Source organism: Triticum dicoccoides, chromosome 4B (assembly GCF_002162155.2).
Source record: "Triticum dicoccoides isolate Atlit2015 ecotype Zavitan chromosome 4B, WEW_v2.0, whole genome shotgun sequence".
NCBI classification, from domain to species: domain Eukaryota; kingdom Viridiplantae; phylum Streptophyta; class Magnoliopsida; order Poales; family Poaceae; genus Triticum; species Triticum dicoccoides.
In genome coordinates, this window is record NC_041387.1 from 643,465,536 (window position 1) to 643,489,947 (window position 24,412).

Consider the following 24,412-nt stretch of genomic DNA (forward strand, 5'->3'; position numbering starts at 1 on the left):
TATAAGCGTATGTACCCTAAAACCATCAAAAATCAAGATAGATCGGGAGTTTCGCCGCCGCAAGCCTCTATAGCCACCAAAAACCTCTCGGGAGCCCATTCCGGCACCCTGCCGGAGGGGGAACCCATCACCGGTGGCCATCTTCATCATCCCGGCGCTATCCATGATGAGGAGGGAGTAGTTCACCCTCGGGGCTGAGGGTATGTACCAGTAGCTATGTGTTTGATCTCTCTCTCTCTCTCGTGTTCTCTCTCGTGTTCCCTCTATGGCACGATCTTGATGTATCCCGAGCTTTGCTATTGTAGTTGGATCTTATGATGTTTCTCCCCCTCTACTCTCTTGTGATGAATTGAGTTTCCCCTTTGAAGTTATCTTATCGGATTGAGCCTTTTATGAGAACACTTGATGTATGTCTTGCCGTGCTTATCTGTGGTGACAATGGGATATCATGTGCCACTTGATGTATGTTTTGGTGACCAACTTGCGGGTTCCGCCCATGAACCTATGCATAGGGGTTGGCACACGTTCTTGACTCTCCAGTAGAAACTTTGGGGCACTCTTTGAAGTACTTTGTGTTGGTTGAATAGATGAATCTGAGATTGTGTGATGCATATCGTATAATCATGCCCACGGATACTTGAGGTGACAATGGAGTATCTAGGTGACATTAGGGTTTTGGTTGATTTGTGTCTTAAGGTGTTATTCTAGTACGAACTCTTGAATAGATTGATACGAAAGAATAACTTTGAGGTGGTTTCGTACCCTACCATAATCTCTTCGTTCATTCTCCGCTATTAGTGGCTTTGGAGTGACTCTTTGTTGCATGTTGAGGGATTGTTATATGATCTATCTATGTTATTATTGTTGAGAGAACTTGCACTAGTGAAAGTATGAACCCTAGGCCTTGTTTCCTACCATTGCAATACCGTTTACGCTCACTTTCATCGCTTGCTACCTTGCTGTTTTTATAATTTCAGATTGCAAATACCTTTATCTACCATCCATATTGCACTTGTATCACCATCTCTTTGCCGAACTAGTGCACCTATACAATTTGCCATTGTACTGGGTGTGTTGGGGACACAAGAGACTCTTTGTTATTTGGTTGCAGGATTGTTTGAGAGAGACCATCTTCATCCTACGCCTCCTACGGATTGATAAACCTTAGGTCATCCACTTGAGGGAAATTTGCTACTGTCCTACAAACCTGTGCACTTGTAGGCCCAACAACGTCTACAAAAAGAAGGTTGCATAGTAGACATCAGCTTTCGCCAAGCTTGGGGGAGGTGCCCCGGTATCGTATCATCCCACTATCTTTTTGCTTTTACTTATCTTAGTTCAATCTTTTTGCTTTAGATGAAATAAAGTTAGTTCAATCCTTTCTTATTTGAGAATCTGCTTAGTGATCCATCCTCGTAATCGTATGCAAGTTATATAATAAAGTTAGTATGAGTTTTGCTTTCTTTACTTTCATGTTGCAAATAAAGAAAAGAAATAAGAAAGGAAGAAAAAGAAAAAGAAATAAAATAAAGGAAATAAATCAATAGATCATATACTAATCCTATGGTAGGTGATAGCACCACATAAGGGAAAGTATGAGTAGGAAATTTTATTAAAGATTCACAAAGAGAGCATTAGTCAATGATGCAACTCATGAAATAATTAATAAGGGAAGAGAAGATTCACATATAAATATACTATCCTAGAAATCTTTTGTGATTTGAGCCCTCATCAAAATATTATATGCCAAAATTGTTGATGTTGGACAAGGAAGACAACTTAATGATTTATGTATATTTATATTCACATAGAAGTCAGATTGTCATAGAACCTTTAACATGTGATGCTTTCCCCCTATCTTTGCTAGCCAAAAATTCCGCACCAAGTAGAGATACTACTTGTGCATCCAAAACCCTTAAACCCAAATATTTTTCAAGTGTCCGCCATACCAACATATGGATTGAGCAAGATCCCTCAAGTAAGTTGTCATCGGTGCAAAAAGGCAATAAAAATTGCTTCTAAATATGTGAGATCATTTAGTGTAAGAGAAAATTGAGTGTTGTACGAACTTGGATGACAAAGAATATAATAAAGGTTGTCATCTTAAGGGGCAATACAACGTGACGTTCTCTTGCACTAAGGGATTGAGCATGCAAAAATAAGTGCATGGCAACCTCTGCTTCCCTCTGCGAAGGGCCTATATTTTACTTTTATGTATTTACTTTTATGCAATGAGTCAAAGTTTTCCTTCAATTCCTTTTTATTTTCTCTTTTGGCAAGCATCATGTGGTGAGGAAATATCTAGGCACATATGTCCATTTTAATATAGATAGCATGAGTTATTATTGTTGACATCACCCTTGAGGTGAGTATGTTGGGAGGTGAAACTATAAGCCCCTATATTTCTAGGTGTTCGGTTGAAACGTTTTGCTCATGGGTGCGAGGTGAGTGCTAGCAATCATAGAAGACTATATGATGGTTGAGTATGTAGACTTGCTAAAAGTCTCCGACACATGACTCTTCCTAAAAAGATGATGAGTTGTAGTTGCAAAGTTGATTGAGAACATAGTTTGTTGGTTTTTAATAAAGTTTTTGCTTTATACTTCGATTATGTGATGAACTGTTACTTATTCATGGGAAGTATATGATGCCAGTTCAATGATAAAAGTCCTATATTCAATTTTGTTGTTGTTATAATAATCAACATGATGCTTCTATGTCCGTATTTTTGTTTTATCGACACCTCTCTCTCTAAGCATGTGGACATGTTTTTCGATTTCGGTTTTAGCTTGAGGACAAGCGGGGTCTAAGCTTGGGGGAGTTGATACGTCCATTTTTCATCATGTTTTCTTATTGTTATTTATGTTGTTTTATTGTATAATAATGCTTTTTGGAGTAATTCTAATGTCTTTTCTCTCATACTCCATCCGTTCCGTTATGTAAGGTGTATTATTTTTGGCATGGTGACCAAGGCACGGAATTATAGACATGTTAGGACTAAATTACCCTTGGCAAATTGTTGATTAGTGGTAAGTAAATCAATTAGTCCGGTAAATTAAGAGATGCATGCAATCAACAGAGACATATTTTCCTTCTTTTGCTACAAGGAGAGATACAGGCAATAAGGAGAGAGATACTTTCCATTTTTCTGGAGGGATAACAAGGGAATTATGAGGAATTAGAAGAAATGCACCTTACATTCTGAAATTTTATCAAAAAACAAATGCACCTTATACAAAGGAGCGGAGGGAGTAATATTCAAGGTATGCACCAAGGGGGAGAATTCTCGCAGCTGGAAATCCGGACCTGAAAAAGCTACCTCAAGCTACCTATTTTGCACAACTCCAAATAAGATGAAACTCTCTGAGGATTTTTATGGAATATATAATGAATATTGGAGCAAATAACTACCAGAGGGGCCCCACCAGGTGGGCACAACCCGCCTGGGCGCGCCAGGGAGCCCAGGCGCGCCCTAGTGGGTTGTGCCCTCCTCAGCCCACCTCCGGTGCCCATCTTCTGGTATATAGGTCCTTTTGACCTAGAAAAAATAAGGAGAGGACACTTAAAACAAAGCGTCACCGCCTCGAGGCGGAACTTGGGCAGGAGCACTTTTGCCCTCCGGTGGAGCGATTCCGCCGGGGGAACTTCCCTCCCGGAGGTGGAAATCATCGTCATCATCATCACCAACAACTCTCCTATATCGGGGAGGGCTATCTTCATCAACATCTTTAACATCAACAACTCCTCTCAAACCCTAGTTCATCTCTTGTGTTGAATCTTGTTATCGAAACTATAGATTGGTGCTTGCGGGTGACTAGTAGTGTTGGTTACATCTTGTAGTTGATTACTATATGGTTTATCTGGTGGAAAATTATATGTTCAGATCCATTATGCTATTCAATACCCCTCTGATCTTGAACATGTTTATCATTTATGAGTAGTTACTTTCGTTCTTGAGGTCATGGGAGAAATCATGTTGCAAGTAATCATGTGAACTTGATATGTGTTTGATATTTTGATGATATGTATGTTGCCATTCTCTTAGTGGTGTCATGTGAACGTCAACTACATAACACTTCACCATATTTGGGCCCAAGGGAATGCATTGTGGAGTATTTATTAGATGGTGGGTTGCGAGAGTGACAGAAGCTTAAACCCCAGTTTATACGCTATTCCGTAAGGGACCGATTGGATCCAAAAGTTTAATGCTATGGTTAGAATTCATTCTTAATACTTTTCTCATAGTTGCGGATGCTTGCAGGAGGGTTAATCATAAGTAGGAGGCTTGTTCAAGTAAAAACAACACCTAAGCACCGGTCCGCCCACATATCAAATTATCAAAGTACCGAACACGAATTAAGCCAACATGATGAAAGTGACTAGATGAAATTCCCGTGTACCCTCAAGAACACTTTGCATGTCAAAAGGACTGGGCTACCTTGCTGCACCTTTTGTTACTACTATTATTACTTGCTCGTTACAAATTATCTTGCTACCAAACTTCTCGCTACTTACAATTTTAGCACTTGCAGACATTACCTTGCTAAAAACCACTTGTCATTTCCTTCTGCTCCTCGTTGGGTTCGACACTCTTACTTATCGAAAAGGGCTACAATTGACCCCCTTGTGAGTCATAAGATACCCATACTCGATTGAATCAGCCTCGGGACCCCAGCCAGAATCGTTGATGTAGATCTTGCCGCGGCAGCTCTTGGTCATCCGGCCCACAATGTATCCCTTGATCCCTAAGAAGCTTCCCTTCAAGAACTCGAAACCACCGTGCTCGGGCCCCATGGTGGGCGCCAACTGTCATGGTTTTGTCACGACAGATGTCCTAGTGAAAGGACTTAGGTGTGGATCCATCGCAACTAGGTTAGCTTGAAGGTGTTGAACGGGACAAAGGACACAAGGAGTGTACCCAGGTTCGGGCCCTCGCGGTGGAGGTAAAGGCCTACTCCTGCTTCTAGTTGTATTGCTTGGGTTTCGATTACAAGGGAGCAAATATGCTTGACCTAGTTCTCGATTAGTTGTTTTTCTTGAGTTAACCCGTCGCCGGTCTCACCTTTATATACACAGGTTGGGACCTACGGCTTACAGAGTCCTGGCCGGCTCACACAACATGAACGGCTCGGTTTCTAACTACCCATGCCTTACGTAGCAAGTCTACCTTCGGGGGTTCACAGGCCTTGGCCTTGGGCCTTCACCAGGCCTGTCTCTAAGAGCCGCTGTGTTCATACTTCTTCTTGGGCCTCCTTGGACTTTCTTCATATTAAACTGCCATCGGTGTAACCCGGCCCCTCCTGGGCGGGTCATACCTCGGAGTTATATCCCCAACACCATGTTACCGAAATATTCAGATGCTAAAGTGGCAATAGCCGAGAAGAAAGAGAAGCACGAGGAGGAGAAGTGTGAGAAGAGGTGTGCCTTCACGGAGCACAAAATCGCCCAAGAGGAGCAAAAGAGGAAGGACGAGAAGACCGCCGAGGAGGACCGGTTCATGATGATGAATTTGGAGGGCATGGATGCAATGACAATAGAATTTTGGGAATTGAAAAAGAATGGAGATCATGTGCCGGAGAAAGAGGAGCTTCAAAATCTTATGGTCGGTAGTAGTGTTGGGTTTGGAGGTGGTGGAGGGGGTGGAGGGTTTGGCATTGGGGGTGGTGGTGGCTTCGGCAATGGTGGTGAAGGTGGTGTTGGTGCTTCGGCCAACCATGTGGATGGTGGCGGTGCTCATTCTCCTGTCCAAGTTCACGAAGATGGTGGTGCTCATTCTCCGGCCCAAGTTCATGAAAACGGTGATGCTCACTCTTCGGTAAATGTGGATGATGACGATGGGAGCTTGATTTCTCTATGGCCGATGGTCATTTGAGCATCTTTTGTTTTGCTTGATCGCGCATTTGTGAGGCTAAACTTGCTATGGTGCCTCGTATGTTGCGCATGATTTTGGATATGATAAACTAGTATGATGATGAACTATTGATGTATACATATATAATAAATTTCGTGTATTCATATGTAAGCACTTGTCAATATTTATCCTATGATTTATTTTTACTTGTAGGAAAATGCTTATAGGAAGGACATCAGTAGTAGCACTGGAAAATAACAAGCACTGCTGCTAATTAGCAGTAGCGCTGGTCCCTGGCAGCGCTACAAGTGGTGCCTTAGCAGTAGCGCTGTAAATAGAAAGAGCTCTACTGATAAGTGGGACCCAACAAGCCCACCAACGCTAGCTGTAGTAGCAGCGCGGCCCAAAATACAGCGCTACTGCTAAGACTTTAGCAGTAGCGCTTGCTTTGACAACACCGCTACTGCTAATGGGCTCCACTTAGTAGTAGGGCTGCTCCTGACAAGCGCTACTACTAAGCACCATAGCAGTAGCGCAGTACCGCGAGCCCTATTTATGGCACCTTACACTACTACTAAACCTACTCCGCATGCTACTCCTATTTGCGGTACCACAAGCCCTCCAGCGCGGAATAGATCCTGTAAACGTGTCCCTCAAAACATTTGCGGGAAGGGTTTACGGGATCTGTTCTATCGGAGGGTTCACGGTACCGTAAAATAGTCAGTGAGAGGAGAGCGTATGGGGTTGGCCGGTGCAGCTGGCCTGCTTAAATAGTCGGTGTAGGCAGACCAATGCTACTTCAATGCGGCGTAGCATGTGGAGTAGGTTTCTGGGTCGCTGCATCGGTGTGAATGCTAGAGCGGTCAACCCTACGGTCACATCTGTCTACCCAACATCAATGCGGGTAGACGGTGCTATGAGCGGCATGAATGAGCGACGAGGTTTCTAGGAAGGTTTTGGGTGCCCCCTTGTTGTCGGACTCAAACTTGACATGAGTCCGGACACCCGCAAACATCCCCTGGCTTTGATGCCAGTTTTTGGGATTTCAGACGTCCAGGTATGTCTGCTAACGTTTAAGGGACGGCGTTAGATAACAAAATACGTTTGGACAGACCTAGTTCAGACGTTTAGGGGAGATTTGGTGATTAGTGTTGAAGTTTTCCTAAGATTGTAGAAAGTAAATCCAATAGTTCTTGAAAGATGTGATGTACTACAAGGAAGGAGGGATGGGATGGGACATGAAGTATTTGATCCCGAGCTCATATGCTCTCACATGAACAGTAAAATCCAAAAATATAGTAAAAAAATTCAAAAAAATGATTTTCTTTTGTGATGAACATTGATAAATTTTCTAACTGCGTGCAAAATTTCAGGCCAAAATGATATTCGTGGAGGTTTGGCTTCATTTTGGAGCATCGATTTTGTTATTTTTGCCCAAACCTCCACGAATGTCATTTTGTTATTCATCAATGTTTATCACAAAAAAATCAGATTTTTTTGAATTTTTTACTGTTTTTTTCGATTTTATTGTTCATGCGGGAGCATATGAGCTCGGGATCAAAAGAGCACTTTCGGGACGTGATCGTTATACTCTCCAATTGTCCCATCGAGAGGGGGTGGACCCGATCGAAGGAAAAATTGCGCAAACACTAAAGTCGCAGCCTGCAAAACGGTAGTTCCTCTGTAGTGATCTAAAATGTCTTGTACTCCCTTCATTCTTAATGGAGGGAGTATTTCTTTACATATGTAGTGCCAGAGTAGTACATAGTACTCGGTCGCGCCTTGTGGAATACATAGCACTACGAGGGAATAAGGTCCAACTGAATAAGACCTTGTTGTGACCGTAGGCTTTTATATACTCGGTCGCGCCTTGTGGAAGCGAAGCATATATAGGTACATCTACAGGCAAGAGACGAGCCCCATCTCAAAGTCGACTCTTCTCCTCCCCTTCCCACCTTTGTCTCTCGTCCATCAGGAAGCGAGGGCCTGCAGGCGCCATGAACGGCAACGGCGGAGACGGCGGAGGGCACGAGAGCGGCGGAAGCGACCACAACGACATGCGGAAGCCGCTGCTGGTGAACACAGGGAGCTGGTACAGGATGGGGTCGAGCCTCACATCATCGTCCATGGCCATCACGCGCGAGTCCCACGTCTCCGCCTTGCTCTGCACGCTCATCGTGGCGCTCGGCCCCATCCAGTTCGGCTTCACCGGCGGCTTCTCCTCGCCGACGCAGGACGCCATCACCCGCGACCTCAGCCTCTCCATCTCCGAGGTCACCATCCTCTTCCATAGCCCGTCTTTGTTTACCGTGTTACCTCTGTTGCGGCAGCCTCGCTGGCTTGACTTGGCCCAGGATCTCAGTCACTGACGAGGCTGTGGCTGTGCGTGGCGTGCCGCAGTTCTCGGTGTTCGGCTCGCTCTCCAACATCGGCGCCATGGTGGGCGCCATCGCCAGCGGGCAGATGGTGGAGCACGTTGGCCACAAAGGGGTGAGATTTTTCCCCTTAGCCTGCTGCTTGTCTTCCTCTACCATGCCATTGCGAGGACGACCGGTTTGTTGCCTGTTGCATCGCACTTAAGAAGGGTCAATGTCAGTCCTTTTGTTGATCGATAGTCCCATCGCATCAGCAAATTAAATAATGCAATCTTCTACGCAATCCATCTATTTTTACCATTTAATAAAGCAAATAAAACACAAGTGGAGACTTCCTCGGTGTGAAATTACTTGTCGCAGAAATAGGTGTATCTAGACCTAGTAGTTTTGAACACATCAATTTTTATCCATTTCTGCGCCAACTAATTCGAAACGAAGGGAGTATGATTTATCATTCTAAACATAATTATGTTATCAACACAAATGAATCAGACAACCAACCATTACATATCTCACGTAATAATACATGGACGCAGTCCAAGACGGTACTCCCTCCATTCCGAAATAAGTGTTGTGGTATTAGTTCGAGGCTTTCTTCTTCTCGGCATCACAGTCGACCACCTGCTGCGTTATAAACAGAAGTATGGCATGCATGCGCCAACACGTACTGCTGCAGCATGTTACCAGCTAGCTAGCCTACAATTAATCCTACACATGATTTTTGGTTGAAAAAGACCCCCTGCTCAATAGAATTGTTAAAAAAGACTTCTTCGAATAAAATTGACAAAAAAGATCTCCTCGGTCATGACGACAGGTGCGCCGGGCGACACGTGGCACCTGCTGCCACGGTGGGAGGGGCAGCCCGCGGATTATGGTGCACTTGCTCGCGCGACGTAACGGAGGCCAGGTGGTGGGGCCTGCCGCCTGAGGCTGAGGCGGCAACACAGGTAGGTAGCCTCGTCGCGTTGTGGCGCACATCAAACTGGCCTAGCCTAGCTAGGTAGCCTCGTCGCGTTGTGTCGTCGATCTGAAATACCCCGCGAAAATAATCAGCCCTAGCTGCTACTACCACTGCCGACCTATCGACCTAGGCTCGAGACTTTTGAGTTTTGATCTGGGAATAATAGCAGGAGCGTGTACAGTGTCAGTGTGGTACCAGCTCGAGAGCAAAATTTCCAAGTTGGATAACTAACGTGCTTGAGCATTTCTGCTCGTGCATGGCATCCTGATCGACACGTTAGGTCGGCCCCAGACAGGCGTAGACACGGCGGTATGTACGCTGCACTAAGCTAGCTAGGACGCATGCTACTGTAGGTCTGTGGCCGGCTGGGTCTAGCTAAGCTAGGGCACACGCCGATAATGGTGTATTGGTGTTTAGCGGCAGTAGTGACAGGTGCCGGTGCGTGCCGACGCACGGCCATGCATACAGCGGGCGCGCGCAGCATCACAGGCCTGCCGCCACTATACGAGCCAGCCGTTCCGTCGCGCCAGCAGTTTCCCGTTATCTCCCGGCTACCTCTTGCCTGGCTGGCGGCAGGCGCTGCCGCCTCCCACCGTGGCGGCAGGTGCCGCGTGTCGCCTGGCGCGTCTGCCGTCACAGCTCAGGGAGTCTTTTTTGTCAAATTCATTCGGGGAAAGGTTCATTTTTGTCAATTTTATTGGGCAGGGGGTCTTTTTCGACAAAAAATTCCTACACAGTGTGCTGCAGTAGTAGGTGGGTCCATTGCTGCGTCAATGAATTATTGATGAGCCCCGCAAAACCAAAAATGAATTATTGTTGAGGATGTTAATACGGGCCATCATTGAGGGTCCACAGGTCGCTTGCCGGGAGAACGAGACGTCGGACCACAATGCACGGTAGAATAGAGACGGGCCAGGGTTGCACTGCAGCCCAGAGGGAGAGAGGGAGGGAGAGCATTCTACAATAAACATTCAAACAACATGAAAACCTTCTTCTAAAAAAAAAGCCAATCGCGTCATGATGAGGCACTGCAACAATATCAATAACGAGGTGGGTCAAGGAAAAGCACACAGTTAGGCTAGTCGTAATGCTTAGATTTAATTCTTGGTGAACAACATCGCATGAAAAAAAACCCGGCCAGTTTGGGTGGCAGCGGGGCCTCCTCCTTCCCCCGCATGGTGTTGGATGGCGCGGGTCGTCTGGGTCGGGCGACGGCGGCAGCTGGCGGCGGAGGCGCGGGCTGCAGGCGGCGGCGTGAAGTGGCTAATGCGGGCGGGGGGCGTGCTCTGTTCCCGGCGGTGGCGGCGCTCCTAGGTGCAGCCCAGATCTGGTGCGGCAGGGTTTGGGTGGCCGGGCTTCTGTGGTGGTGGCGGGCCTGCCGGCCCTCGGCTAGATGCGGCCTTAGTAGGCGTCTGGCGATGGCAGGAGCCGCGGGCTGATCTTGGCGTGGGTTATTGATCACTGTGGTGCCTTTCGGGGGTCCTTTCGGGGGTGGTCGGCGGGGCTCTGGTTCGTGGAGTGGACGACGCTTGGCGCGGAGTTACGAGGGGTTGACTTGGTCCGCGTTGGTCTCCTTCGTGTTGTGCTCTTAGTGTCTGCTTGCTCATGGCGTCGATCCAAGTTCAGCTCGTCGAGTGCGGCCGTGTCGTTGGATGGATTGGCCCCGATGGCCATGGGTTTGGCATCGTTTGAGTTGCTAGACGGCCGTCATCAGCAGTTACTAGGTTGCATCCCTGCGACCCACCGGGACCGGCAGGGGAGGCAAGCGTCAGTGCCTCCTACTGTGGAGGCGCTAACCCAGACCTGGTGGTTGATGCCGGGCTAGGAATGAAAGGTGGTCCCTTTCACTCCTACTACCGTGGCATGGGGAGGGGGGAAGGTCGTGATGTGGATTGCCGGTGGTGTCCTGGGCCATGGATGCCGGGGTGGCGGTCTCGGATGGTGGGCCTCACAGTTGGCTTTCCGGTAGGCTCCGTGGTGGCGGTGGTGACTCTACTTCTTGGTCTTGTGGGCAGCAAGGGGTGGAGTGGTGGGAGGCTCTGGTCTATTCTGGCAGTGCCCAGACCTGGCGTGGATGGGCGGGTCCTCATGGAGATGGTGATCAGGACCCCTCATGGTGGTGTTTGCTAGTGTTTGAGCGAAAGCTTCGCGCTATATGGCACCGGCGTCGGCGGTGCCTGTGGGTGTCGCGTGCTTCTTGGAGCCGTCGTCGTAGGTCTCATTATGCCAGGGCTCCGGGTGAAAACCTTTGTCTATTAGCTTGGACTCAGCAACGACGACGCTTTGCACCGTCACCTTATTGGGGGCGTTGTCGTGGAGTTCATGAGTCTTCGGTGGGGTCTTGACGAGATGTCAGCTTGTTCTAGGTTATTGTTGTATCTTTTGATCTGCTTTGTAAGAGGGCTTCCACACCACAATGTATCGTTCGGCCATGTACTCTGTTCTGTTGCTTTATCTATAAAGCGGGGTGAAAGCCTGTTTCGAGAAAATATTGGTGGAAAGTATGACACGGCGAGTTGAAGAGGAAGAAACTACTCAACCACGATACTTATTTTGGAATGGAGGAAGACTAGAGAAATGGTTGTTGTTCTCTACACTATCTAGATAGATAGTCCCACAAATTTCCAGTTGTCTTGAGACATACTCCCTCCATCCGGAAATACTTATCATCAAAATGGATAAAAGAGGATGTATCTAGACGCATTTTAGTTCTAGATACATCTCTTTTTATCCATTTTGATGACAAGTATTTTCGGACGGAGGGAGTACCATTATAACTGAATCCAAACTTGCACCGCATCAAAAGAAGGAGAGAGAGAAAGAGAGAGAGAGAGAGAGAGAGAGAGAGAGAGAGAGAGAGAGAGAGAGAGAGCATAATCCTAAAAACCCGCTCCTTCCTACTCGCGGGACGCGTCCCGTGCGCGCATCAGGGGAGAACCCTAGATGCCACCGTCAGAAGCTTCCCTTCCTCTCCTCGCTCCTTCCTCGTTGCGTGCCAGAGGAGTGGCCAGGTGAAGCCTGGTTGGCGCCAGGGACGACGAGGCTTTCTCGACTCCTCGTGGGTGCCATGGTGCGGGGCGTGGCGGTCTTGCTGGGATGCGGCGGTGGCGGCAGGCGCCGCAACGCGGCGGCGTGCCAATGCTCCTCGGCAGTGATGTCATGGTGGTGGCATGGCTAGTGAAGTAGAGTTCATGGGGGTGTACATGGCAGGAATGCGGCAGTGGCATGGGATCCGCCCGGATCTGTCATCCTGCTGCCTATGAGTGGCGTGACCGAGTGACCTATGCCATAGCGGGGAAGGTGTGCTGGAGGCCGCGGTGTGGTGGTGCTCGTCCATGGCGGCGGTGAGGTCTCGACTGATTCTTCCGTCCAACTGTGGGCAACCGAGGCAGTGGTGCGGGTCTGTGGAACACTCGATGTAGTAGATCTAGCGGTAGGGCTATGGTAGGTGGCGCAGGGTTCAGGAGGCTCTCTCCCTTCTCTTGCGATTGAGCTGGCAACGTACGGGGCTGGACAGTTGTCGACCGCGGGGCCGAGCTTGTCGCATGCGCGACGGTGGTGTCTTTGTCTTAGGCTCGCGCTTGGTTGGGCCAAATTTGGACACGGGGCAGGTCGGTGTGGTTGCACCGGGAAGGGGGGGGGGTGAGATTGAGCTCGATCCAGGTGGTGCTCGCGGGATGAGGTCCCTCTCCTGGTGTGTGTAGTGATAGTTGGTGGTGGTCGGGGCCCTGTTACTCTGTCGGGCAAAATGGTGTTGAAGACCTTGGACATGGCGTTGTGCGAGCCTGCTCGATGATGGCCATTGTTGGCCATTGGGTTGTGTCTCTCTCCCCAGTCAAACGGACTAGCTGGAGTCGCAGGCTTCGGTGCCTTCTACCATGGAGACATTGAACTAGACTCCATGGCTAATGTCAGGCTAGGAGTGATAGGAGACACCTCTTACTCCTCCTCCCCTGGTGGGTGCACTGGGATGTGGGTGGGTGGTGGTGTTTCGAACATGGATATCGGGGCAGTAGCCCCGCATGGTGGTCTGCATGGTTGTCTCTTCGGCGGGCACCAAGATGAAGTTGGTGGCTTTTCGTCTTGGTTGTATGGGCTGCAAGAGATGGGGCGACAGGTGGCTCGGGCACGCTCTCTGTCTCTGGCATGACAATGCCCCGATCCGAATCTGGAGTTCTGATCTTGTCGCATTTGTCCGGAGGTTTGAGGATCTCCTTTGGAGATTCTTTTTTATTGTTGAATAATGCCAAATCAAATAAAAAAATCCAAAAGTAAAAAGGAAATGAATTAGTTAATTCAATAAGAGAGAAAAGGGGACCAGGACTTGATTTCGTTGCCCCAAGCGAATCCCATTCAATCGTTTACTCATGGAATGAGTCCGTTGGAAAGTTCAATCAATCCTTTTTTTCATATACATTTTGCCTTTTGTCCTCTTTTATTCCCTAACTATACTATATTATTATTATTTATCCTTTTTTTTATCAATGGGTTTAAGATTTATTAGCTTTCTCATTCTACTATTTCACAAAGGAATGCGAAGAGAACTCAATGGATCTTATCCTATTCATTGAATAGATTTCTTTTTTATTAGAGTATGTATGTTAAAAAATCATGCGTGGGTTATCATTTATAAAATTCTGAATCCACTCAATGACAAGGATGACATAGAAGCATGACATGTACCAACGAGATGAATCCTAGTTATTGAAACGCCGAGGAGGAGGACGAGGACGAGGACGACGTGCTCCCGAGTCCCGACAGCAGCCAGCCAGCTCGCGTGCTGGAGCTCGTTGCGGTGACCGACACGCATGCCCTCGTCCGGGCGCGGATGCGGGTGCGTTGAGTGTATGGGGTGCTGCTGCCGGAGATGGGAGCAGCACGGCGTCACCACGGTCTCAGGGAGGGGAAGCGAGCGCTCGGACGACGTGGACCACCAGAGTCGGGCAAGCGGACCGAGCCGGCGCCCTTGTCGGGGCAGAAGACATGGGGCGCGGCGACAAGACACGACGCTCCGGCCTCCCGTGGGACGCTGCCAGGATGAGCTCGCCGCCGTCGACGGACAAGCTGCGCCGCGCCGGGTTCCGGCCAGCAGCAGCCAGGATTGTGGTGGCACGCACGCGAGATGTTCGTGAAAATGTGTAACGGGTATTTGGCCCAAGCTACCGTCGCCCCTCGTGTGAGAAAGAGCATCACAGGCCGTTTAGCAATCCATCAGTGGTTCTTTCAAAAGGACTACGGTAGACCGGTGGTTTTTCACCGATCTGGCTGAGCCATCGCCGATCTGACAGAGGGAGGCGCTGGCACACACGTGAGATGTTCGTGAAAATGTCTAACGGATATTTGGCCTGAGCCATCGTCACCACCTTGCTTCAGAAGAGCTTCATAGCCCGTTTAGCGAGCCATCGGTTCTTCTTGCAAAGAGATTACGATGTCGCGGTGGTTATTGCTAAATTCTCTTATGGCTGTTTCAAACTTCTGTATGTTGGTCGTATCTTCGCAATGTTTCAGTAGCTTACTGAACTAATGATCTTCTGTTGAGCTTTAACAAGCTTGTGAATTGATTTCCAGGCGTTGATGATCGCTGCTATTCCTAACATCCTCGGTTGGTTCGCCATCTCCTTGGCAAAGGTACGCCAATACCTTTTTCCGGAGCTTAGTCTCACCATTTGCTGCTTCTGAACTCGACACTTGCCCACATTTGTTTTACAGGACACTACGTTTCTGTATATGGGGCGATTGCTTGAAGGATTTGGTGTTGGTATCATATCCTACACGGTTAGCTCAAGAACACAACGTGCCTGCTTATTTTTGCCATAGAAGATCTATACATACGTCTATCTGGTTAAGTTGTTCAGAAAAGAAGATCAACAGGATGTCAGTATTGTGGGGACAAGTTGACATTCCCATTGTGATTTTTTGTTGTTGTCATAAGAATCTTGCACTAGTTAAAATACTTGGTCGTGATCTGTGAGTTATGTGATAACAGGTGCCTGTTTACATAGCAGAGATTTCTCCTCAGAACAAGAGGGGCGCTCTAGGCTCTGTGAACCCGGTAGGCCTATCCCCCCAAGCATCTTGTCTTCTTGTCAAGCAACGACCTATTAGCTTTGTTTATATGATGGACTCATTATGCAATTATTCATTCTGCAGTTGTCTATAACAATTGGGACGGTGTTGGCCTATGTGCTCGGCATGCTTGTTCCTTGGAGGATGCTTGCGATGATAGGTAACATGACTAAGTGTTGATGTGTTATTCAACTTTGTTGTTTTTACTGTCAGTTTTCACTTAACCTCTGATATTTGAGTTCACAAGATCAGTAACAGTAAATGCCATGTCAAAAAGTATGACTAGAATGGCAAATATTTCCATTTAAGCTTTTGAAGGAAAATTTACCGTGTCAGTAATCTATGCTGATCTCGCTAGTACGTTATGGGCTTAAGCGAATGTGGACGCGTCTAGTGTCTGAACCTCTGACTATTTCTGATTCAAATCTCTGGGTTGTGATTCTTCTAGGAACCTTGCCATGCACAATATTGATACCTGGCCTATTCTTCATTCCAGAATCTCCAAGATGGCTGGTTTGTATATGCAAATGCATACAAAGTGCTGCGTCATTCTGAAATTTTATTAACCACTCTTGTGCATCAATCTCTAGGCAAAGATGAATAAGATGGATGATTTTGAAGCCTCTCTACAAGTTTTGAGAGGATCCGAGACCGATATAACCTCAGAAGTGAATGTTATAAAGGCAAGCACCTTCCCTTTTTCTCTTCAAGACTGACTAAGTACAAATATATCTATATGACATACTTTCAGCTTAGCCACCAATGTTTGCTTTAACATACTGCACATGATGCAGACAGCTGTAGCATCAGCAAACAAAAGAACGGCAACCCGTTTCCAAGAGTTAAACCAAAAGAAATTCCGCATGCCCCTGATAGTAACTCCCTTGACTTGCTGGTTAATTTAATACCAAAATTCATAATTACATTTTGTAATCGTGATTGTGGTACAACTTGGCAGCTAGGAATTGGCCTGCTTGTACTACAACAACTAAGTGGGATCAATGCTATACTGTTTTATGCAGGTAGCATCTTCAAAGCTGCAGGCAAGTTGTACAATTTGGCTTATTAGATTTCCTTCAGTGCATTACTATAGTGTTACTATATTATAGTCGACTTCAGCTTATATATTCAAAATGAAAAGCTCTTCAGGTCTTACAAACAGCAATTTGGCTGCATGTGGAGTTGGAGCTATTGCGGTGTGTGACTTGACAGATCTTTCTTGTCTCTTACTAGTTCATGTTAAGGTGCTAACATAATTTATCACCAGCTTCTTGCCACTGGAGTTATAACCTGGTTATTAGACAGAGCTGGCCGACGGATTCTACTTATTGTAACTTCCTCCCCTCTGTGAAAAACCAGTTTGTTACTGTAGTTGTCTATAACTATAATTTAGCTCTCACTTCAACTTCCAGATCTCTTCTGCTGGGATGACCCTAAGCCTTCTTGCAATTGCCGTCATATTTTTTCTCAAGGTATGTTCAGGTTTATTTAGTATAGGGTACTGGTATAAATAAAATATAGAATACAATATATAGACCACCCTCTTATAATAGTCTATTACGTGGATCAGGGATTTTTATTTTTGATTGGTGATATTATCCTGGGCCTGTTCTGCCGAATATTTTTCTTACATTATTATGATTTATTTGTTCCAGGACAACGTTCCACAAGATTCTGACATGTACTACATATTAAGCATGGTCTCCTTGTTTGCTATTGTGGTATGTCCATCCACCAACTAGATTGTTTGGTCTGAATATTTACATCGCAAATCCACGAGTTGTGCCCGAAATACGAAACTGACACTTGTTCAGGCTTGTGTAATCACCTACTCCTTCGGTATGGGCGCCATTCCATGGGTCATAATGTCTGAGGTAATATAGTGAATCCACATACTGTACATAGCACCATAGCTCATAATTAATGTTATCACTGGAGCATTCATATAACCACACTTCCGGACTTGCTATGTGTTTGTAGATCCTGCCGATTAGCATCAAGAGCCTGGCGGGAAGCTTCGCGACGCTCGCCAACTGGCTGACCTCCTTTGGGATAACAATGACAGCAAACTTGCTGCTAAGCTGGAGTGCTGGAGGTTCACACTGATCTTCCACTCCTCCCTCGAGTAGGATTATGGACCCACGGACCTGACGGAGATCATTTCTGCTTGTTTACGATCTCAAATAGGTACCTTTGTGTGCTACATGCTCGTGAGCGCTTTCACACTTGTGTTCATCATCCTCTGGGTTCCGGAAACCAAGGGAAGAACTCTTGAGGAGATACAATGGTCGTTCCGCTGAGCTCGGTAGATTTTCATCGTAAGTTGGAATATTTCTTCGAGTTGGCTATCATCTACATTTTAGAAGTCCGATTGCTCATATACAACATTATTGTTTGTGCATTCCTGTACATCATTGTTTCAGTTGACTTTGTATAGAGGGCATGTGATTGTCGTGCTTTGTTATGTTTATCTGGGTTCCATGCCCGTGCAGCTGGTGGTCAGTGCTTCCTCTTACTTCCTCCGTTCCAAATTACTCGTCGTGGTTTTAGTAGGTGTTGGCCCCCTAAGTGTAAGGGTTTGTAGCAAGCAACAATTTTTCTTCAAATTGGATGACCTTAAGCTTTGTCAAACCAGTAGAAGCTTTGGACTACATCCAATGATAATGATAAGTACCTACATTAACGGCATCTTGCATTGAAGGCATGAGGAGAATTGGGTGAGTCACTAGAACGCTTGGGGAACATTATATCTTCACACCCCTCCAATGGAGACATCCCTCTAGCAAAGAACTTCAAAACACATCCTTGTCTCCATCGACGCCACTTGCGATTATTTCGGTCCTTTACTTGTGCTAGTTTATATCTTATGTTTTACTCTTGCTTGCACTTGTTACTTGCTTAGCTTGTCAATTGTCATATAGGTTGTCCACCTATTTGCATATCTAGACAACCTACTTTATTGTTGAGCCTAAAATTTGCAATAGAGGATAACATTTTAGTCGCCTAATCACCCTTCCCCTCTAGTCGACCATACTAATCCGCTCAGGTGCCCGTGCTCGGCCCGAGCACCCGCCGCTATGAGAGCCCCATACAACTGCTTCGAGGCGAGGACCGCCTCAGAAGACAATACCACAATGTGAGGCCACATCAGCCAAGTGCCCTAGCGGAACCGAACCAAGCACGGGAAATCTAGAATCAGAACAAGATGAAACAGAATCAAATGGGAAAATACCTGGCACAAGGTCGCGAGCGGGATCTATTCTGACTTATCTTTGCGGCGATGTCGTGGACTTTATGAACGACACATAATAAAATGGTGATTGAGCGGGTCTTTTCATGGCAGGCGTCTGACGCGTCCAAATTCCTTGCTTTTCTGCAGCACTGGCACCCACTCTCTAGGCAGCGGGATCGCGATCGACTCGGGCTCATGCTGGATGCGCTTCTGACTACAGCGTGTCGTCTATCATCTTCATAGGCCGCGTGTCGGCAGCCACTAGGTGGCTTTTCTCCTATTTCTCTTGTGTTTTTTGGCGTGATTGGGATGTTGCCCCAACCATCGTTCATGGTTCAGAATTTGGATTTTTTTTAAGGAATTTGGATGTTGGTTGTATGGATCGTTGCTTTATTTATAACGCGTGGCGAACACCTATTTCGAGAAAAAGGTCTTACTGTGTTTACATTTTTTGATAAGCCATACAGTTTACCTACAGAGAATATATATGTTTACCAAATGGCGTCAGATTAGTACTAGACACTCCTCATGTTACCTTCATTTCCATTTACATTTTTAACGATGATTTTTGCTGCAATAACAAAGAAAGAATGAGCCTTAAACACTCTTGACGTCATCTTTATTTTTATTCTACTTTCTGTTAAAAAATCATACTCGGCATCGGCAGTCGGCAGGTTGTGCCTGTTGAAGCATATCTAGCAGACCCTTTAAAGTGGTCAAACCCTTATAAATTTTGCGTTTTAAGGTTTTGGTTGAAAAAAGTGTTCACAAAAAAACCCGTAAAAGTGGTCCAACCCGTAAAATTTTTAAAGGGCACCAAAAATCCACACCCGGGACCCTTATATTTGAAGGTTGCAAGGCCGAAACGAAGGGGCCTATATACCAGTCAAACCTCGTTGGAGCAAACAAGCCGCTGCGGAATTTGCCGGAATCAGCCTGAAACTCGTCCGAATTCGTCACTGCAACCTGGAAAGGCCGCTGGACGTCAGAATCGATTGCCGCCATTTCGAATTGAACGAGCTCGACCTCGTCGTGGCCTCCCGTGACCTCCGCCAGAATCCTCTCGGCGCGACCAGCAAAGGGGCATGGCTCGGCCGGCGCGGCCGTCAATGGAGCAGGGCGCAGCCGGCGGGCGGCGGGGCTGGGTGCGGCCGACGGTCGACGGGGCTAGGCGTGACCGGCATGGCCGGCTGGGGGAAAGGGCACCGCCGGCTAGACTAGAGTAAAAAGGTCGTTTGTGCGGCGGCGTTCATGCGCCGGCCGTGTCCTCCTTCTTCTTCCTCTGATCGTTCGAGCGAGGGAGTACAGAGAGAGAGAGACCAAGAGCGGAGCAAGGGCTAGCTAGGGTTGGGGCTAGGGTTCCAACAATTGACATCAGAGCCACGTTGCGGGAGGCGACCGCCGGTGATGTCGATCGTGCCATACGCTGGCGGGTCGGGGAGCTCGCTGCCAACGCCAGTCTCAATGCTCACTAGTGATAACTATACCATGTGGGCAATCAAGGTCGAGGCCAAACTTGACGCAGTGGTGCTGCCGGAGGACACGGCGGCAGCGGTGATCGCCAAGAAGGACAAGCCGGCGCGGGCTTACTTGCTCGGGGCGCTCGTGGAGGATCTCCTACTGCAGGTGGTGTCCAAGAAGACGGCGGCGGAGGTTTGGGAAGTCTGAAGGCGCAGTTCGTCGGTGCGGACCGAGTCCGGGTGGCGCGGCTGGGCACTCTCCGGGGAGAGTTCGAGCTGCTGCGCATGACGGAGGACGACACGCTGGACTCGTTCGCTAGCAAGCTCGATGGCATGGTAGCGCGCTTCGTGGGCTCGTATCGACGTTGGAAGACACCGCGTTGGTGAAGAAACTACTCGACTCTGTGCTGGACCGTATGTACGCGACGGTGGCCGGAATCGAGCAGTTCTATGATGTGTCCACCATGGCGTTCGAGGAGGCGCTGGGTCGCTTGAAGGCCTTCGACGAGCGGCTACGGCGACACAGACAAGCGGGCGGACAACCAGCTCATGTACACGGCGGCCCAGTGGCGGGCGCGGGAGCGGCAATAGGGCGGCTCTCGGGACGACGACGATGGGCGGAGCGTGGCGTCGGGGTTCATTACTTTGATAATTTGATATGTGGGTGGACCAGTGCTTGGGTGCTGTCCTTGAAGGAAATATGCCCTAGAGACAATAATAAAGTTGTTATTTTATTTCCTTATTTCATGATAAATGTTTATTATTCATTCTAGAATTGTATTAACCAGAAACTTGATACATGTGTGGATACATAGACAAAATATCGTGTCCCTAGTAAGCCTCAACTAGACCGCCTCAACTAGACTAGCTCGTTGATCAAAGATGGTTAAGTTTCCTAACCATAGACATGTGTTGTCATTGGATGAACGGGATCACATGATTAGGAAAATGATGTGATGGACAAGACCCATCGGTTAGCTTAGCATAATGATTGTTCAGTTTTAATGTTATTGCTTTTTTCATGTCAAATACATATTCCTCTGACTATGAGATTATGCAACTCCCGGATATCGGAGGAATGCCTTGTGTGCTATCAAACGTCACAACGTAACTGGGTGATTATAAAGATGCTCTACAGGTATCTCCGAAGGTGTTTTTTTGGGTTGGCATAGATCGAGATTAGGATTTGTCACTCTGAGTATCGGAGAGGTATCTCTGGGCCCTCTCGGTAATACACTGTTGGGGAACGTAGTAATAATTCAAAATTTTCCTACGTGTCACCAAGATCAATCTAGCAGATGCTAGCAACGAGAGAGAGAGAGAGAGGGAGTGCATCTTCATACACTTGAAGATCGTTAAGCGGAAGCGTTACAAGAACGCGGTTGATGGAGTCGTACTTGCGATGATTCAAATCACGGAAGATCAGATCTAGCGCCGAACGGACGGCGCCTCAGCGTTCAACACACATACAGCCCGGAACGTCTCGTTCTTCTCGATCCAGTAAGGGGAGAGGAGAAGTTGAGGGAGAGCTCTGCCAGCACGACGGTGTAGTGGTGGAGCTTGTGGTTCTCCCGCAGGGCTTCGCCAAGCACTACGGAGGAGGAGGAGGGGTTGGAGGAGGGAGGGGCTGCGCCAGGAGAAGGGATTGTCGCTGCCCTCCCACCCCCTCACTATATATAGGGGAAAGGGGAGAGGGGGCCGGCCCCTCTAGATGGCTCAAGAGGAGGGACGGCGGCCAGGGGAAACCCTAGATGGGTTTGGGCGCCCCCACCCCTAGGAAACTTGCCCCCCAAGCCGGGAGGGGCGGCTGCCCTAGGGGTGGCGACCCCACCTCTCCAGGTTACGTGAGATGGGGTGGAAGGGGCGCACAACCCCTTAGTGGGCTGGTGTGCCCCCTCCCCTTGGCCCATAAGCCCCCCCAACACTTGCCGGGGCCCCCGAAACTCATTTCGGTCACACTGGTCGTCACCCAGTACCCCGGAACAATTCCAGACTCCAATACCCTTCGTCCAATATATCGATCTTCACCTCCGGACCATTCCGGAGTTCCTCGTCACATCTGGGATCTCATCTGGGACTCTGAACAACCTTCGGTAACCACATACTATTTCCCATAACAACTCTAGCGTCACCGAACCTTAAGTGTGTAGACCCTACGGGTTCGGGAACCATGCAGACATGACCGAGATACCTCGCCGGTCAATAACCAATAGCAGGATCTGGATACCCATATTGGCTCCCACATGTTCCACAATGATCTCATCAGATGAACCACTATGTCGGGGATTCAATCAATCCCGTACACAATTCCCTTTGTCCATCGGTATGTTACTTGCCCGAGATTCGATCGTCGGTATCCCCGTACCTCGTTCAATCTTGTTACCAGCAAGTCTCTTTACTCATTCCTTAACGCATGATCCCATGGCTAACTCATTAGTCACTTTGAGCTCATTATGATGATGCATTACCGAGTGGGCCCAGAGATACCTCACCGTCATACTGAGTGACAAATCCCAGTCTCGATTCGTGCCAACCCAACAAGAACTTTTGGAGATACCTGTAGTGCACCTTTATAGCCACCCTGTTACGTTGTGACGTTTGGTACACCCAAAGCATTCCTATGGTATCCGTGAGGTGCACAATCTCATGGTCTAAGGAAATGATACTTGACATTAGAAAAGCTCTTAGCAAACGAACTACACGATCTTGTGCTATGCTTAGGATTGGGTCTTAATACGTCTCCATCGTATCTACTTTTCCTAACACTTTTGCCCTTGTTTTGGACTCTAACTTGCATTATTTGAATGGAACTAACCCGGGATGATGCTGTTTTCAGCAGAACTACCATGGTGTTATTTTTGTGCAGAAATAAAAGTTCTCGGAATGACCTGAAACTCCATGGAAGTTATTTTTGGAATTAATAAAAAATACTCGCAAAAGAATAAAGGCCAAGGGGCCCACACCCTGTCCACGAGGGTGGGGGCATGCCCCCCTAGGGTGCACCCCCTGCCTCCTGGGCTCCTGGAGCTCCACCGACCTCAACTCCAAATCCATATATTCACTTTCGGGGAGAAAAAACCCAGAGAGAAGAATTCATTCTGTTTTACGATACAGAGCCGCTGCCAAGCCCTAAACTCTCTCGGGAGGGCTGATCTGGAGTCTGTTCGGGGCTCCGGAGAAGGGAATCCGTTGCCGTCGTCATCATCAACCATCCTCCATCACCAATTTCATGATGCTCACCGCCATGCGTGAGTAATTCCATCGTAGGCTTGTTGGACGGTGATGGGTTGGATGAGATTTACCATGTAATCAAGTTAGTTTTGTTAGGGTTTAATCCCTAGTATCTACTATGTTCTGAGATTGATGTTGCTATGACTTTGCTATGCTTAATGCTTGTCACTAGGGCCCAAGTGCCATGATTTCAGATCTGAACCTATTATGTTTTCATGAATATATGTGAGTTCTTGATCCTATCTTGCAAGTCTATAGTCACCTATTATGTGTTATGATCCGTTAACTCCGAAGTGACAATAATCGAGATACTTACCGGTGATGACTGTAGTTTTAGGAGTTCATGTATTCACTAAGTGTTAATGCTTTGGTCCGGTACTCTATTAAAAGGAGGCCTTAATATCCCTTAGTTTCCATTAGGACCCCACTGCCACGGGAGGGTAGGACAAAAGATGTCATGCAAGTTCTTTTCCATAAGCACGTATGACTATATTCGGAATACATGCCTACATTACATTGATGAATTGGAGCTAGTTCTGTGTCACCCTATGTTATAACTATTGCATGAGGAATCGCATCCGACATAATTATCCATCACTGATCCAATGCCTATGAGCTTTTCACATATTGCTCTTTGCTTGGTTAGTTTACCGTTGCCACTGTTACAATTGCTACAAAACTGCTAATGTTACTTTTGCCACTATTACTGTTACTTCCATATTACTTTGCTACTTAATATTTTGCTGCAGATATTAAGTTTTCCAGGTGTGGTTGAATTGACAACTCGACTGCTAATACTTGATAATATTCTTTGGCTCCCCTTGTGTCGAATCAATAAATTTGGGTTGAATACTCTACCCTCGAAAACTGTTATGATCCCCTATACTTGTGGGTTATCAATAATATTTTCTGGCGCCATTGCCGGGGAGCATAGCTCTATTCTTGGAGTCACTTGGGATTTATATCTGTTGATCACTTTGAGGAACTTGAAAGATGAAAGAACTAGGATTTCCCCCTCAACTACGAGGGGAGGTAAGGAACTGCCATCTAGCTCTGCACTTGATTCACCTTCTGTTTGGAGTAAACTTGCGACACCTAGACCTGCTTCTGCTATTAATTCTGATATGTCGCATGTTATTGATGATGCCACTTCTGCTATGCGTGATACTTATGATGAAACTACTTCTATGCTTGATAATACTGTGCCACTAGGTGAATTTCTTGATGAACAACTTG

The 24,412-nt window shown here is 47.3% G+C and overlaps 1 protein-coding gene across 2 annotated transcripts; it reads left to right on the forward strand.

Moving 5' to 3' along the window:
- The first annotated feature begins 7,741 nt into the window (after positions 1-7,741).
- Positions 7,742-18,863, forward strand: LOC119291978 (sugar transporter ERD6-like 4). Of its 2 annotated transcripts, XM_037570787.1 has the most exons (18): positions 7,743-8,124; positions 8,252-8,341; positions 14,756-14,815; positions 14,897-14,962; positions 15,174-15,239; positions 15,338-15,413; positions 15,702-15,766; positions 15,844-15,936; positions 16,048-16,128; positions 16,212-16,296; positions 16,403-16,449; positions 16,521-16,583; positions 16,666-16,725; positions 16,909-16,974; positions 17,068-17,127; positions 17,234-17,348; positions 17,441-17,571; positions 18,633-18,863. In XM_037570787.1, the coding sequence occupies exons 1-17, from the start codon at positions 7,849-7,851 to the stop codon at positions 17,551-17,553; spliced, it is 1,482 nt and encodes a 493-aa protein (XP_037426684.1). In that variant the 5' UTR covers positions 7,743-7,848; the 3' UTR covers positions 17,554-17,571; positions 18,633-18,863. The 2 variants fall into 2 exon arrangements, with proteins under 2 accessions (XP_037426685.1, XP_037426684.1); XM_037570788.1 differs by lacking the exon at positions 16,521-16,583 and having other exon boundaries at positions 7,742-8,124; positions 16,403-16,497.
- Positions 18,864-24,412: the final 5,549 nt, after the last annotated feature.

Excerpts from the sequence above, each read along its gene's own strand:
- LOC119291978 (XM_037570787.1), top strand. The coding sequence starts at position 7,849 with ATGAACGGCAACGGCGGAGACGGCGGAGGGCACGAGAGCGGCGGAAGC. Across the intron at positions 15,414-15,701 it reads GAGGATGCTTGCGATGATAG|GAACCTTGCCATGCACAATA; the intron begins GTAACATGACTA and ends TGATTCTTCTAG. Across the intron at positions 16,129-16,211 it reads AATTCCGCATGCCCCTGATA|CTAGGAATTGGCCTGCTTGT; the intron begins GTAACTCCCTTG and ends ACAACTTGGCAG.